Below are 15,526 nucleotides of genomic sequence, written 5' to 3' on the forward strand. Positions count from 1 at the left end.
CGATGTCGACAAAGGTCGGTATGTACACTGTCTAAGTGTACCGCGTCCCCTCATATTGGGCACTAATATATTCTTCATACACACCGTAGTGGACGGCACATGTCGGCTCAATTTTTCTCTGTAAAAGCTCATGTCAACTTTTTTCATGTCCACCTTTTCCATGTCAACAATTTGACTCTCAAACTTTTGACCCTGTCGACCGTTGACCTTTTGACCCTGTGGACCTTATGACTGTTGATCTAGAGTCAATCTATCATGAGTCAGGATACCTTGGCAAGGTATGGACGTAAGTTGTAAATGTAATAAATATTTGTTTCCATAGCGAAATTAAATTCCCGCAATCATTTTTCTTTGCTATGTTAGTTAAAATCTGAGAATACAATCCCATATATTGCACATTTATACTGTCCTATAATTTTTTTGGTAAATATCTTTCATATGTATATATATGCTAAAATAATTAGAAAACACATTTTTATTAACCCCAGTAAACAGATCATTATGATACAAGTAATAAAATAAAACATTATTTTTTTTTGTTAAATGTCTTGCTCACATTTGATTGGCATACCTAAAATTTTAAATGAACGAAATCAAAATGTTGCAAAAAAATATATTTTCATGGTATCTATTCTTTTTTTCTTGTTAAATTAAAACATTGCACAGCCTCCAACAGTTCAATATAGCTCTGTTAATGTACATTATCTAGCGGTAAATAAAAGGTGTATTACAGTGGAAAGAAATATGGCAATATATTTACAATACAAATAAACAAAAGTCATGGCATATGCGTATTAAAAAACATGTCACAGTGATTGTAAAAACACCCTGATTTGTGAATAATGTACATTATATAAACACTGTTGGTTTCTTAGGCATTTACATTGCATTTTGTTATTTGAAATTATTGTTGTCAGGGTTTTAAAATAAACTTCTTAATAATTCCAGGTCTCAACATTTTTAGAAAGAATGTTTCTTTTTTTTTATACTTTTTATTTTTTGGTGGGTACAAAAATCACATTTTATTTTTACACAGAACAAGAATATAAATAATATCTGTAACAGGAGTGACCCGACCAAAGTCTGAGTAGACTACACAGCTGAGTGATAGGACAGTTATATCCATAGTGGTCAAACAGATGAATTATGTGTGTGTGTGTGTGTGTATACCCGTGGTTATATAACTGAATTTAAGTTGCAGAAAATGAACCACAAGTCTGTAAAAGAAAGAAATATTCGTTTTTTAATTACATTACTGGATTTCCTTTTTTTAATTAATTATTGCAATGAACTGTTCCCTAAAATGAGTAGAAAAAAAAGAATTGTGTTGTACCCTACTGAATTTACATCAGTTAAAAAGCAAGCATGTCATATTTTTTTCTTTATTTTCAAAGAAAATGTAAATAATTTATTTTTCACAGGATTTACATGATTATTATTTCGTTGTTTTATCACAGTTTTTCTTAAGAGATCTATTTCAACAACTGGATATTTATCCTTTTTTTTATATGCATGGAGTTTCTCAATATACTGGTTAGTAATTTCATTGAATTCTATAGCTATTTTCCTTCTTTGTTAGAACAGAAGTATAGTCCATTTTGATCCCACGCTTCACAGTTTAATGAACTAATTGACAAGTCTTTTTTTAAATTGTCCCTCGAAGATAAATTTGTTGTTTCTAATACACTCTTTCCCACCCCGACCCAACCCCCCTCCCCATAAAACTAAATTATGCATTTTCCTGATATAAAATCTGAGTTTGGGTTTCCGAGCTGAGCTCATGCACACATTGTTGCTGATGATGTTTGGCGCATTTGGACGTACTTCCCGATCTCAGCAATATTTCTAGGTCTTCAGTGATTTTCCCATGATGTGGTTCACAGTCTGTGCTGTATTTCACTCACCAACAGTGTATAATTAAGGCACTCAATAAATTATTTGGTTTTTATGGTAGGTCCGATGCAATTACAGCCAATCCTGAACTTTGTCGAATTGCAGTCCCAGTGTGAACGGCCTTCGGGCAGTCGGGAGTCAAGACACGACCATTTTCTCCTACGCTTCCCGTAATGGATAATCTGGCTTTGTTTCTTATGGCTTCAGAAAAGGTCAGCTGAGCAGCAAAGGAATGTAAAACAAAAGATATAATTATTATATCTGTTTTGTCACCGTCCCACAGAGAACACCAATATATTGATATTTATATTAGACATCTGCATTTTTATGTTATATTTGGAGTAGCTAATTGATAGTTTAACAATCTTTTTTTTAATGAAAATTGTATTAGTAAAATAGTTTAGCATGTCAAACTTGATTGTCTAGTATCCATATAGACTGAATTATGAAATGCCTAATTTTTTAAATACAGTATTTATCCTATTACTAGTTTTATGTTAAAGAACTACACAATTTAGGCTCATGACTATTACAGATAAAGTTTTTATGAAAATATAGCTATTGCTTTCATCCATAATAGTTTTGCTCTATTTTATTTTGACTGAGACTTGTATATAAAGTAATACAAATAAGTAAGATATGTTTAGTCAACCACACAAACTGCTGTGAAAAGAAGAATATTTGATTTACTGTACAAAAATCATAAAGAAAATTGTTATTTTTATATAACTTCAGATGTAGAAAGAGTTTGATGTAAATATAAAAAATAAAAACATGATATCAAATAAAATGATCTGGTAGAATTGCCAAAAATATATTTTACTCCAGTTATTTGCAGTAGGCCTAAATAATAATTATTAATTTTTTTGCAATTTACTACTGTGCTAAATAATTTACTTTAATATGTTAAATTATATTTTCTTTTAGAAAATACTTAAAAATTACTACATCACAAATGTGGTAAAAATGTACTTATAGATTTACAGCAAGTTAAAAAAAATTCTATATTTTAGTTATTTTTTATTTTATTTACACTTAACGGGCCAGATACATCAAACCATTCATAGAATTTGGTTAAAATATTTTTTTGGCACATATAAAAACAGTAATCAACACAACTATTTTGAACAGAGTATATCTCCTACCCTATGTACAAACATCATATATAATCTAAAATAAAGTATATCAAATTAAAAAATAACCTGCTAATGCACTATTATATAAAATATTATTTAAATTTGGCTAGCTTATTCATTTTTAAGGAGCTTGCAATTGCAAATATAAAGATACAGAAATATTAGACACAAAACAATTTTGCTCCTCAGTAAATGACCACATGCTTCTCTACAGAAGGGCTAAAATACTCATGTACATACAGGTCCTATTCTTATCGTTAAGCACTTTTGAACCTCAGAGAATCCCCAGTAGACATGATAATTCTATTAGCTTGCCCCACGATAGCCCTATAATATGTATGATATATGAGAGACATTCCTTAAAAAAAAACCAATATAAATATACACTCCTAACTCTACCAGTGGCACTAAGCTACAAAACTAAAAATAGGGGTAGGGGCATGAATAAAATGTCAATGTTACACATTCTACAGCAAATATAAAGTTATGTACAGGCAAATCCTTAATTTTGGTTATTTATATAGCACCATATATTTATATAGCACCAGCATACTCCTTAGTACCTTACAGCCCTAAATAATAATGTTACTAAGGGGGTTCTTTTATCAAGAGAGATACAATTATGCGAGATAGAGGACTAGCCAATCAGCTTGAAAAATGGCAATCGGGAGCTGATTGGTTAGTATTTTATCACTCACAATTTTATCTCTTTTGAAGTCTTGATAAGTAAACCCTAGATGACAGACTCGGCTTCTGAAAAGATGACGTTGGCAATAGATTACCTGGAAAAATTATGGTTTAATAAAAAAACAAAAACAAAGGAAAACAATGGCTACTGGTAAAACACCAAGGCATTTTTCATAATGTAGGTGCTAAGTTACTACTTACAAAATGCCTCCACCATAAAAAAGGGTAAATCTAATTGAATTACACTTTCATTAGTTTAAATGTTGATTTTATTTTTTTAATAATGATATATTCCTTTCCAAATCTAAAATCCATCAACTGTCCATTTTGTCTCTTGATGAAAAAAGAAAAGAAAAATATAGCACTGACACAATAAATATTATTCACCCATATTGCTTTCTGTGTACTGAGGGCTCAACAATTGTGGACCTTCTCGCCTAAATTAAAGGTCCAAAGATTGTGCAATAAATTCTGTATTTGATGTCATGCAAAATGGGTACCATAAAACAGAAGCAACAGAACGTCTTAATTTTAAGGTGTTTTTTTTAAGTTAACATGATGAAATGTGACATAAAATAAAGAATGTAGTAACCTGAAGATATGACCATGGTGATGTAATCACAACAAATAGCTTTAATCTGTCTGTGTCTTTGAAGCAATTGGATCAGAATATTTGGGTCAAGCATCACAGCACATACTCATGATGAAGCAGTGGCAGTGATAAAGTGGGATACCGGTGTGTATGTCAACAAAAGCTGAAATGTTTTAATGTTTGTAGACTTTATAAAACCAACATACTTTTACAGTAATGTATACTGAAGGAGAATAGCCCTGTTTTTGATGATCTGCAACAACCCTGCATTTTCTTCACCTAGAACGCAAACAAAATAACACGACGCTTAAGGTAAAGAATCACAATGTTTTGTTGCAGAATGGAAACAGATGCCACAAAAAAAATGAAACAAAATATCTTTGTACGGAAACTCAGACCACAGCATCATTTTTTAGCAATGTCTCCATTTAAAGTTAACCCATTATCTACACACAGTGCAGAATGAGTGAATGATATATTTGGTGCTTTGTGAATTCTTAAGGTGGTTGAGGTTGTCCTTCACTGTGTGTAATTAACAGGCATGTTTAATAGTGGCTGTGGTCAAGTATAAAGATGGTGACAAATGTACACTGACAGCAAAAAAAGGGTATATTCTGTAAATATAATAGTTTTAAAAAATGACCTTCCGGGATTTTTCAATTCAATTGTATTAGCTGAATTATAAAAACCTACAAAAGTAATATTGAAAAAAAATATTTTCACAATTGTATTAATTTTCTTTTATCAGCTACACCAGGGGTTCTCAAACTCGGTCCGCAGGACCCCACACAGTTTATGTTTTCCAGGTTACCTGGCAGGTGCACAGTTGCATTAACTACTCATTGACCCATTCTAAACGATCCACAGGTGCAGCTAACTACTTCACTTGTGAATCTGTGAGGGGACTTGCAAAACATGCACTGTGAACTATACTAACAGCATTTGAATTTTTTATTATTTTTGTACATTTTTCTAATTCTTAATTTTCTAAAATTGGTATTTGTGTCTAATTTAAATATTATAATACTGTATATCTTATTGAAGATAGTTGTAACTGAAGACTCTATAACATGGTAGGGATTCTATTCTAACCCTAATTCATATGTTGGAGATTAAATACAGATGGATTATTTTCATTCACAAAACACAGGCATAAAATATAACTGAGATATATTCAAATCTTCAATATAGAATTTGCACCAGATTTATGCCAGAATAAATGAGCAGTATACTGTGTATATATATATATATATATATATATATATATATATATATATATATATATATATATATATATACAGTATATATATAGAGTAGTTCATTTATTTATAAGGCGCCACAAAGTGTCCGTAGCGCCGTACATAGCAAAAAAATAATAATTACAAGGTAATGTGCAGGGTGTGTTGATAAAATACAGCATAAATAGGGGTATAGCTGGTAGAACTAAAATCAGCATCAGTTCTGAAGTAGGTGTCAAAATTGTCGAGGAGACTGAAGATGAAATAGAGGAAGGGAAGAACAGGGCAGGAGCACTGGTGAGGTAAAGAGGTAGGGTGAGTACGTGAGGAAGGAGGGCCCTACTCATAAGAGTTAACAGACTAAAAGGAGGTGGGTGGACGAACGAAAAACAATAGGATAAGTAGGAACGGATGGGAACAGATGGAGGGGTAGGGTAGGCAGGATAGGAGGAGCGAAAGAGGTTATGTGTGTATATATATATATATATATATATATATGCACCTGTGGTACACCAATAGGTGTGGGTACATAGTACTGCTTGTAAATGTTTAAGCTACAATATGGAATTTGTACACAATATAATACTTTAATGGGGATGTGGTCAAATTCTTGACAGTCAGAAGACCAACAGTGGGAATCTGATGAACCGAATCCTGGCAGCTTTCGCCAGTACTGGGCTTGGGGTTAGTTACTAGGGGGAAGGTTACCGTTACGCTGAAAGTGTAGGGAAATTAGGGTTAACCTGCGTTGGGGACATGGTTGGGGATAGGCTGCGGGAGGTGTGAGTAAGGGTTAGGATTGAAATACTGTCATCATTCTGCTGCCTGTCTTCTGACTGTCAGGAACTCAACCAATTGACTGACGTGTCATATACATAAGAATGTTGTCTGTTCTAGGCAGCATTATCAATAAATACTGGAGTTGCATACAATGACATCGGCATCCAGACTGCAGTCAGAAGCCTGAAGCCAAAACAGAGAAACCATCAGGATGCTGATGGAAGTGATAGCTGACATCCTATGTGGCCATGGATCGGGGGGGGGGGGGATAGATTTAGGCACTAGGGGGGTATTTAGGGTTAGGCTGTGGGAGGGGGGTTAGATGTAGGAACAAGGTGGGAACTTATGGTTAGGATGCAGGTGGAAGGTTAGGTTTGCACTGCGGGGAGGGTTAGGCATAAGAAGGAGGGGTTAGATTGAGGGATGGGGGGTTAGGTATAGGTGGCAGGGTTAGACACTAGTGGGGAAGGTTAGGGTAAGGCTGCTGGAGGGGGTTAAGGTTAGACTGTTAGACGGAAGGGTAGTGGGTAAGGGGAAAAATTTAGGTACCTATATACCCTGTCGGCATTCTCCGGATCGGGATGTCGGGTCGGTTTATATCATATGTATCATATGTATCCCCATGTAAAACACTTTATATACAGAAGCAAACATAAAATAAAATGTACTTATTAAGATTAAATAACTACAAACTTCAGTTGTCTTCCTTTGAAAAAAATATAATGGAATCTTAAATAACGCAGTTATAACATAGTAGCCACAGCTCAAAACGCACTCAGCAAATAAGTTGCTTCTGATACCCATCATAATCAGTATTTTGCACTGGAGGTGAATTTTTACATTATACACTCTTAATGGGTATAGGCAATGCTTGTATTTCTTGTCTATGTTAAATCTAACCATGTCGTTCTATTATGATACAGTAGGCAACTCAAGAAAGCTAGCCCCCCAAAGATTGCCTACCAATGATTCTGTTATAAAAACTTAAATGTGTAATCTTACTTTTGGCATTTTTACATAGCAACATAGTAGTTGAGGTTGAAAATGTACGTCCATCAAGTTCAACCTTTGACCTAGATTTTTCATCTCCTATTTGAAATATATACTTTGTTATACCATTGACTAAATATTTGTTATAGTTGTTATACAGATGGAACCCCTCTAGATAGAAGCGGCAGCCACCAGCCTTCGCCAGCCCCCGCTATCCGCCGGAAGGGGGTGCGCACTCACAAGACATTTGTGCGCCCTGTTCAAACAAAGCTCTTCGCAGTCCCCCCTCCCCCCACTGCAGGGAGACGGGTAAGGTTTCCTCTCCCCACTGCCGAGTGACTGAGATGCACGTGTGTGTGAGATGCTTGCACGTCCCAGTCAGAAGAAGCGCCTCTCCGCCAGTGATCACCAACAGGGGCAATCTGGTGATTGCATGAGAGGCGCTCCATCTGTAGGTTGAATGTTTTTATTCCCAATAAATGTTTTTCCAACATTATTTTGATTGTGTTCGATGTTTCACCACCTTTTCTGGAAGAGAGTTCCAAAGCCTTACTGCCTCGACTGTAAAAATGCATTTCCTATTAAAGGTATGGAATCTTCTCTCCTCTAGTTTGAACACATGTCCACATGTCCTAGACTCCGACCTCAAAGCAAAGAGGTTGCCCGATAGTTTAGGGAATTGTTCTCCCCTTAATCGTCTCTTTTCCAGCATAAACATTTATAATTTTGGCTAATCCATCCTCGTAATTTAAATACTCCATTCATTGTATTACTTAGTTGCCCTTCCCTGAACTTTTTCCATGTCTTTTTTGTAGTGTCGAGCCCAGAATTGCACTCCAAATTCAAAATGCAGTCTAACCAGTGCCTTGTAGAGTGGCATGAAAGGTGAATTAATGCCAAAGCAAGAACCACAATTTATTTGTAGTGTTTATGTAAAAAAAAAACATTTGCTTTCAGTTCAGTTTTTTGAATATCAATAAAAATAACTATATTGTGGCCATTATGGGTAGATTTGTAATACTGATGTTGGAGTGCAAATGTTAAAAATGAGGGAAATAACCTCCAGCAGTAAAATGGTTAAAAAAAATATATAGTAATCTTCGTTCCTGCCATGAGTTAAATGCAAATATCTATCAAAAATGAAAGACAGCAGCCAAACTAATGAATTATTATTATCAAGAAATAACAACACACTCAGTAAATAAGAAATGGCTGTAGATTATCATCATCATTAGTGATTATTTCGAACTACGGGTAATAAATATGAATCTGTGCTGTGTGGGTCTGGCTAAGTTGTTTTTGATACTCTCCAAACTGAACTTTCCATATTTATGGTTGGACCCTACTAAACCCTTATGTTCCCAGAATGTATTGGTTTAAATAGAATAATGTGAAAATCTATTTGCACTAGTGAGTCACACCGATGATGATACTGTGTATAGCGGGTAAAGTCTATGTAAAGGGGACTCAACAGTGCTGGCCCACGAAAGATGCCAAAAGCTGCATGATAGGGGCTATGTGTACTCTATTGGAGACTGCATATAGATAAGATAAGGAATATATTTGCAAACTAGACACTTTATATATTTATTGCAATAAACACGTAGACTGATTCCTTAATATTTATACAACTTCTAAATGCACCAAAATGTCTTCTTGAGAGCAAGGAAGAGCCCATTTGTAAATGTTTGTAATATTAATACAGGTTGAGTATCCCGTATCCGAGTATCCGTTATCCGAATTATTCCGAAAACCATAAATTCCAGAAAGTGACATTTATTTATTTATTTTTTTGCTAAAAACTCACTGGGGACATTTGTAACATCACTACTGGTGACATGATATGTAACTGGCACTATATATGTGCAAGAAAATGATTGCTTGGCATTCAATTTAATATCTGAGATAGTATACAAATTTTGTTTCCTGTTTTGAAACCTTGTTTTTTGAACAAATAAAATATATTTGTATGTATTTTATGTGGTAATAAAATATATTTGTGTGCATACATGCAAGATACTTCAAAATACATATTTGAAATATTAAAATATTCCAAAATACGGAATAATCCTTGTCCCGAGCATTTTGGATACGGGATAATCAACCTGTACTAGTATAACATTTAGCAAAATAGCATTTATGGAACTTTCTGTATTCTGAATTAGTTATCCTAATCTGTGAGCACTTAAAAAATAAAAAAATGTATGCTAATAACGAACCAATACCCGCAATTTATTTAAATCTCTTGAAGCTGCCATTTTGAGAGCGGACACATCTGTACATCTCCATGATAGTACACTGCAGATTGGGAGACCAATCCAGGAATTGGTATTAAAGGGATCCCAGGATTTCAGGCTAAAAACACGCTAGGATTTGAATCTCGGGATTGTTGCCTAATTAAGGTGTGCAAATGCAAAAAAGGACCTGACCTCACTGAAATGAGAGCCAGTGAGGTCACTGGTCCTCACTGGCTCTCTATTGTCTCTTCGCTCCTGCCGGAAACCCCATCACTTCCTCGCACCCGTTGCCAAAGGAAAATACAAGCTTATACCACCAGGTGAGCAGGGAACCAAGGAGAGAGTGCACAAGGGCCAAGACATCTAGGGTGGGAATTTAATAGGATGAGAGATGCAGAAAGTAAGAGATTTGGTAAGAAATCTCCAGTTTTTTAAAAGCGGCAATCAGTAAAACAGCAAAACCTGTTTGATTTCGCAGTGTAAATGATTGCCGCTTTAAAGAAACCTGGAGATTTCTTACCAAATCTCTCACTTTCTGAATCTCTCATCCTATTAAATTTCACCCCTGGAGTCACTTGGCTGCTCTCTGTCTCTGTCTCACCCACATACAGATGGAGCACCTCCAGCCAGTCTTTGAAATCCCCAGAAATCCCCAGATTACCTGAGCTGGCACAGGCTGGCGGTCAGGCGCTCCATCTGACCAAGACGCACAAGCATCCTGTCAGCATGGTGGCAGGGAGTGGATTCCCTGCCCGTCTCCACTTCAGCGAGACAGGCAGGGATAGTGGGGGCTGCGGAGGGATGAGGAGGAGCATCGGGGAGCAGGTGGAGGGCTCCTACAGCACGGGGTGTGCGAACATCTCCTGCAAGTGCGCCCTCCTTCTGTGGGATGGCGCACAGTGGCGATTGGTGATTCTATCGCCAGGAGCAGCTCTAATGAGAGCTGCACAATCTGTACCGACCTATTTGTACAATTCAATTGCGGTATCCCAGTTATTCCGGGCTTGGGATTTTCTTTCAATTCTGAATACGAGGAATGGAAAAGAAAAGCCAGACTGCAGAGGTTATGCAAGGTTTACATAATGGGACCTAGTCCCACCAAATATCAGGACCCTAGTAGCCAATGGGTAATGGAAAATATACAGTGTAGTTTTCTCTAAGCAATATTTAGGGTTAAAGCCGAAAGAAGGGCATGTAAAATGTGCATCCTATTTAAATGATTAAACCACATTTGCACAGCTCAATTTAAATTAAATGTCACCAAAGTTGTGGTTTCTGTAGAGTATATACCATAAATAGCTTTAGCTGCATATTATATACTGAGTACATAGACAAAATGATGAAGATAGCTGCTATCTTAGAGGAATGCTCAAGGGGAAGTTTTACAACAGATGAATGAGAGTGCACGCTTAGAAGCTCTCACGAAGCACTTCCAGACCCAGTCACCCACTCCTTCAATTGCTCTCTCACCCTCTCCGTTATATTGCCTTTGTCACCCTAATCACCGTCTGACTCAGATTCCCATGTGAATGGCTACTGACAGAGAATTTTCTTTATGGATAGAACTAGCTAGGAAATGGGTTTTGAAGCCTCTTAGAAATAACAGTGCCGAAAACATAACAAAACCAAAAAAGTGCTTTCATTTTACAGATTCAGCAGCGTGTATTCTTTTTCTTTTTTATATGCAAATTCTAGAGCGGAGTATATTCCAGCGAACGAAGGGCCTTACTCTGGTCCGTTCGCAGGCCCGTGTGCATTCACACTGGGCCGATGTTTTTGCATTGTGCATTTCTGCGATTAGTGCGTGCGTCCACAGCGACCAAACGGGTCGCTGGGTGCATGCACCCATGCTTACGAACAGAGGGCTGGGGGTGGCCCATTAACATATGGGAACACCCAACATTTTATGGGCGTTTCCATGAGAATGCTGGGCATTCTCATGCTAAAGGAGCCTTGACGGACATGCGGAGGGCGGGCAGCTGACATCACTGGATGTCAACTGCCTGTCCACTTCCCCCAAGCATACACACATGTATAAGGTTGCTCAGAGCAACCTTACATATGTGTGCACGTTCCACATCATTTGATGGTCGAATGATGTGGAACGTGATGTTTGCGAATGTACTCAACTTGCGAATGGTGGGCCGGCGTATCACCATTCGCAAGGCCGGATCTGGGTCAGTCGCAAGGATGCAAATTCGCATCGGAGCGAATGAACCAGAATACCACCCTAAATGTTATTTGCAATTACTGTAGCTCAAATACAATAAGCCAGTAGTTCCCAAACGTTCTTGAATCACGGCGCCCCAAAGTATCAGTTTTTTTTCCACGACACCCTTAGGATAAAAGTTTTTCATTGCTAAATTTTAAAAACTTTAAATACCTGCAAGTAAATTGTGCCTACTGTACCTGTCATCCTTAGGTTGAAGTATGTGGCAGTATATAGAGTTGTGCTTTTGATTGTGCACATGTTTTATGATTGCCAGTCACTAGCTCTGGCATTAGCTTTTATCTCTTACTTTCACCATATATAATTTGATTTGGTCCTGGACCACAAACCTGAGGCTACTTGGGTGCCTAGATACCACAGTTTGGGAACCACTGCACTAAGCTCATCATGGATAAACTAGTCTGAGGTCTGCCACAAAATGTTTTTGTTGTTGTTGAGTCTATGGTACACTAGGGGTCACCACCCGTTGGGGCGAGGGAGCAACTAGGGGGGCACTGTAGAATATTGTGAACTCAGGCCCCCACACACCTTAATCTGGCCATGTGCAATAAACTCTACTGATTTTGTAACAATCAATGGCCGCAGATCTTTGAAAGAGCACTTCTCTGTTTTCTATCCTTTATTTACACATCCAATATTAACATGTTTCATCTAAAAATGATGGTCATGAAATTGTCATAATTGGAAAATACTATCTACATGAAGGACTTGCTTTGCTATATAATCTGCTGACTAGGGTGGCCTATCCCGGGATCGACGGCCAGGATTTGGCCCCAAAATGTCAGAGAATCCCGGGATTGAGCATTTTTCAATACCGGAATCCGGGATTGAAAAAATACCCCGGGATTGGCATCCCTACTGCTGACGTATTACATTTTTAAAGTGTATTTATTAACACAAACTATCATACTAAATAGTGTTCCTATACATAATGCCACATAAATAGCTAGTAAGTCAAGACAGATGCCAAGTCAACTGAAAAGTCCAAGAGTCAAACATTTTGGGGAGTCCTCCCAGACTCTGGGATAGTAGCAGTATTCTACCAGATCATATCCACTGAAGTGAGCAGGATGGTAGCTTGGTACTGAATTTATAGCATATTGTATTATGCTGCCGTACCCCCCCACCTCCCCTCCCCCAACTGTACAAAGGCCCAAATTTAATTTTTTATTTTTTTGCAGAAGAGGGAGAAATGGACAGGATGAGGCACTTCCACTTTGACCTCCACTCTGTGATCTCATACCCCTTTCACACCGCTAAGCCAAGTCAGACCCTGGATCATGACCTCAGGCCGACCCGGGTCTGGCGCATTCACACTAAACCCCGGTCAACCATTATACAGCAGACAACCCGGGTTTATCCCTCCTTATAACCTGGGTCTAATCGCCATTTTGGATGAACTGGGCTATACGCTGTGATGCTTTCCCACCACACCTCGACCCAGGTCCATACGCCAACAACCCAGCTATAGCCCAGGTCCGAGGTGCGATGTAAAAGGGGTATCAGAAGGGAAAAGACCAATGTGAATTATTTATGTCTGCTGGTTAAGATAGTGCATATAAGTAAACATTTACCATAAGACCAATGTTCAACATGCGGCGCTGCAGATGCTGTAAATGTGGGTGCTGGAGGTCTGCGGGAGCAATTGCTAGACCGGGGGAGATATTTTCAATGGAACAGGATGTAGACATTTGAAGGTCCCAGTCTAGACCACCAGCACCTGATCGGAGCAGAATGCCCATAGTGAGAGTGGCATCGGCATCCAGAGGCCCCCAATCCCCTGTCAACAAACAGGTAATCGGGCTGAACAATTTCTGAGGGGGGGGGGGGGTGAAATAGTAATAGTATACTAATAGTAAAACTGTGGCAAGACATGCTGGAATGTATAGTTCCACAGCAGCTGGAGGGCAGCACATTGAATACCCATCCCATAGACTAACAATACGTAAAATGTTAAATAAAAAAACTTACATACTAAAATTATATTTTAGATATTTGGGATATTTCGACCTACTATGTATCTACTTTGATGATATGTCTGTTGCAACTAATGAATATCATTTATTTTTAGTTGTTTTAAAAATATATTTCATGTTTTTTGAAAATATATAAGATGACAGTTCTAATTTGTGTCTACACCATGCTAATCATGATTTATCAAATATTTTTCTATAAGATATGGAAGAAATAATGGATCAAAAGCTGCAAAACAAATGATACTTAAAATTGCAAAAATAATAATTTTAAAGGAAAAAAAAAGAAGACCTGAATGTAGTGTGATATTTAGAATCCTTATAAGCTGGTATAACTGGGTCTTCCTTTAATTATTACAAAGTAAAGGTGGAGTAACAGTTATCCCAAATTGATGTCTCAGACAACACCAGGATAATTATCTTTGGGAAAACATTTGCTGCATTGCTCTCCAATGTGTTACTACAATTTAAATGACACCTACATAAGCATAAATTTCAATTTAAGTGCAGCCAATTTAGCCTATCTGGTTTGCCGTTAAATTACAAATAAGGTTTTATACATATAAATAATTTACAAATATTTTAAAATTTATGGTAATCCTATGAAAGCAATAACTCAAACAGAAAAAGCATAGCTCAAAATCCAATCAAATATGTATATTTCTATTAATTTATGTTTAGAAAAGGTTTAATTCATAAAAGAAACTAATGAATATGAATTGTTAAAGCACACTTAAAGTAAAAAAGAAAATAAGTAAATATTGTTATAAAATCAGTTCTTCCGAAATTACGTACTACTACTGTATATCAAAATAAAGCATATACAGTAAAATAAAGTATCAGGCAATTGAAAAAAATTAGCACAAACTATTTTGCCTATTGATAAGTACAATTATGGGCAGCACCGTAACTAGGTTTGGGTGAGCAGTGTATTGCACCGAGTGCAAAAGCCCCGTAGTCGCACTGTCGCCCAACCATTGCCCATGCTTCTGGCTTGCAGTGAGAATTGAATAGCACCCTGCAGCCAGTAGTCAGTTCCCCCACAGCATCCCTCTACCGTCTACTACAGCGGCCTGGACTCCAGACACTGTTGTACTTTCCGGGTGCTGTCGACCTGCCCCCTGTGTTTGACATCACATATTAAGTAGGCAGGGCCAGCACAGAGACCAGTGCTTGTTACAGCACTGATTATTGGAGCTCAATTGGAGTATACACTTTAACTGAATAAATTAAACATAACAGGAATTCTGTTAGGTTCCTAAATCATTTAGTGGTATTGAAATTTAATTTCATGTGTGTTGCTTCACACATAAGAGCTATACTGTAGTAACGTAAAGCTAATTTAATTTATCTAGATATATGAATCAAATTAAAGCCATGTACACACGGCATAATGTGCTAGGCAATTTGGACTAGATAGTCAGAACCGCACTGAGTGTACACTGCGGGCGAGAACAATGCGTGGCCCCCGCAGCGCCACTATTGCCTGGCCAAATAGACTGTGCAAGCAAGGTAATTTTGACTTAGCCTCACACACAGTGTATTTGGCCTATGGCCAATTCGGCCTAGTCAAAATTGCCCATGGGCTTAGCCAAAATCTGCTAAGTCAAAATTGCTTTGCCTGCCTGCCGTGAGCACACCCCTTAACTCACTGGGATCTTAAATGTCTTTCAAAGAACAATTTGAGATAGTCTGGGATATAAATCTGGGACAACTCTTAATGACGTGTACTATTTTATTGCAAAATATAGTATTATAATTTATATGGTA

The 15,526-nt window shown here is 37.2% G+C and overlaps 1 protein-coding gene across 5 annotated transcripts in view; it reads right to left on the reverse strand.

The window, feature by feature from the left end:
- Positions 1-1,220: 1,220 nt before the first annotated feature.
- GRIA4 (glutamate ionotropic receptor AMPA type subunit 4) overlaps positions 1,221-15,526 on the reverse strand; it is a 299,286-nt gene continuing 284,980 nt past the window's right edge. For 2 of the 5 annotated variants that reach the window (XM_083170043.1, XM_083170042.1), the window contains exon 16: positions 1,221-2,110. In XM_083170043.1, the coding sequence (XP_083026169.1) occupies positions 1,946-2,110 (165 nt within the window). In that variant the 3' untranslated portion in view covers positions 1,221-1,945. The remainder of the gene's footprint in view (positions 2,111-15,526) is intronic. The other 3 variants (XM_083170045.1, XM_083170044.1, XM_083170046.1) reach the window with 2 other exon arrangements.

Source organism: Crinia signifera, chromosome 2, assembly GCF_055691185.1.
Source record: "Crinia signifera chromosome 2, ASM5569118v1, whole genome shotgun sequence".
NCBI classification, from domain to species: Eukaryota; Metazoa; Chordata; class Amphibia; order Anura; family Myobatrachidae; genus Crinia; species Crinia signifera.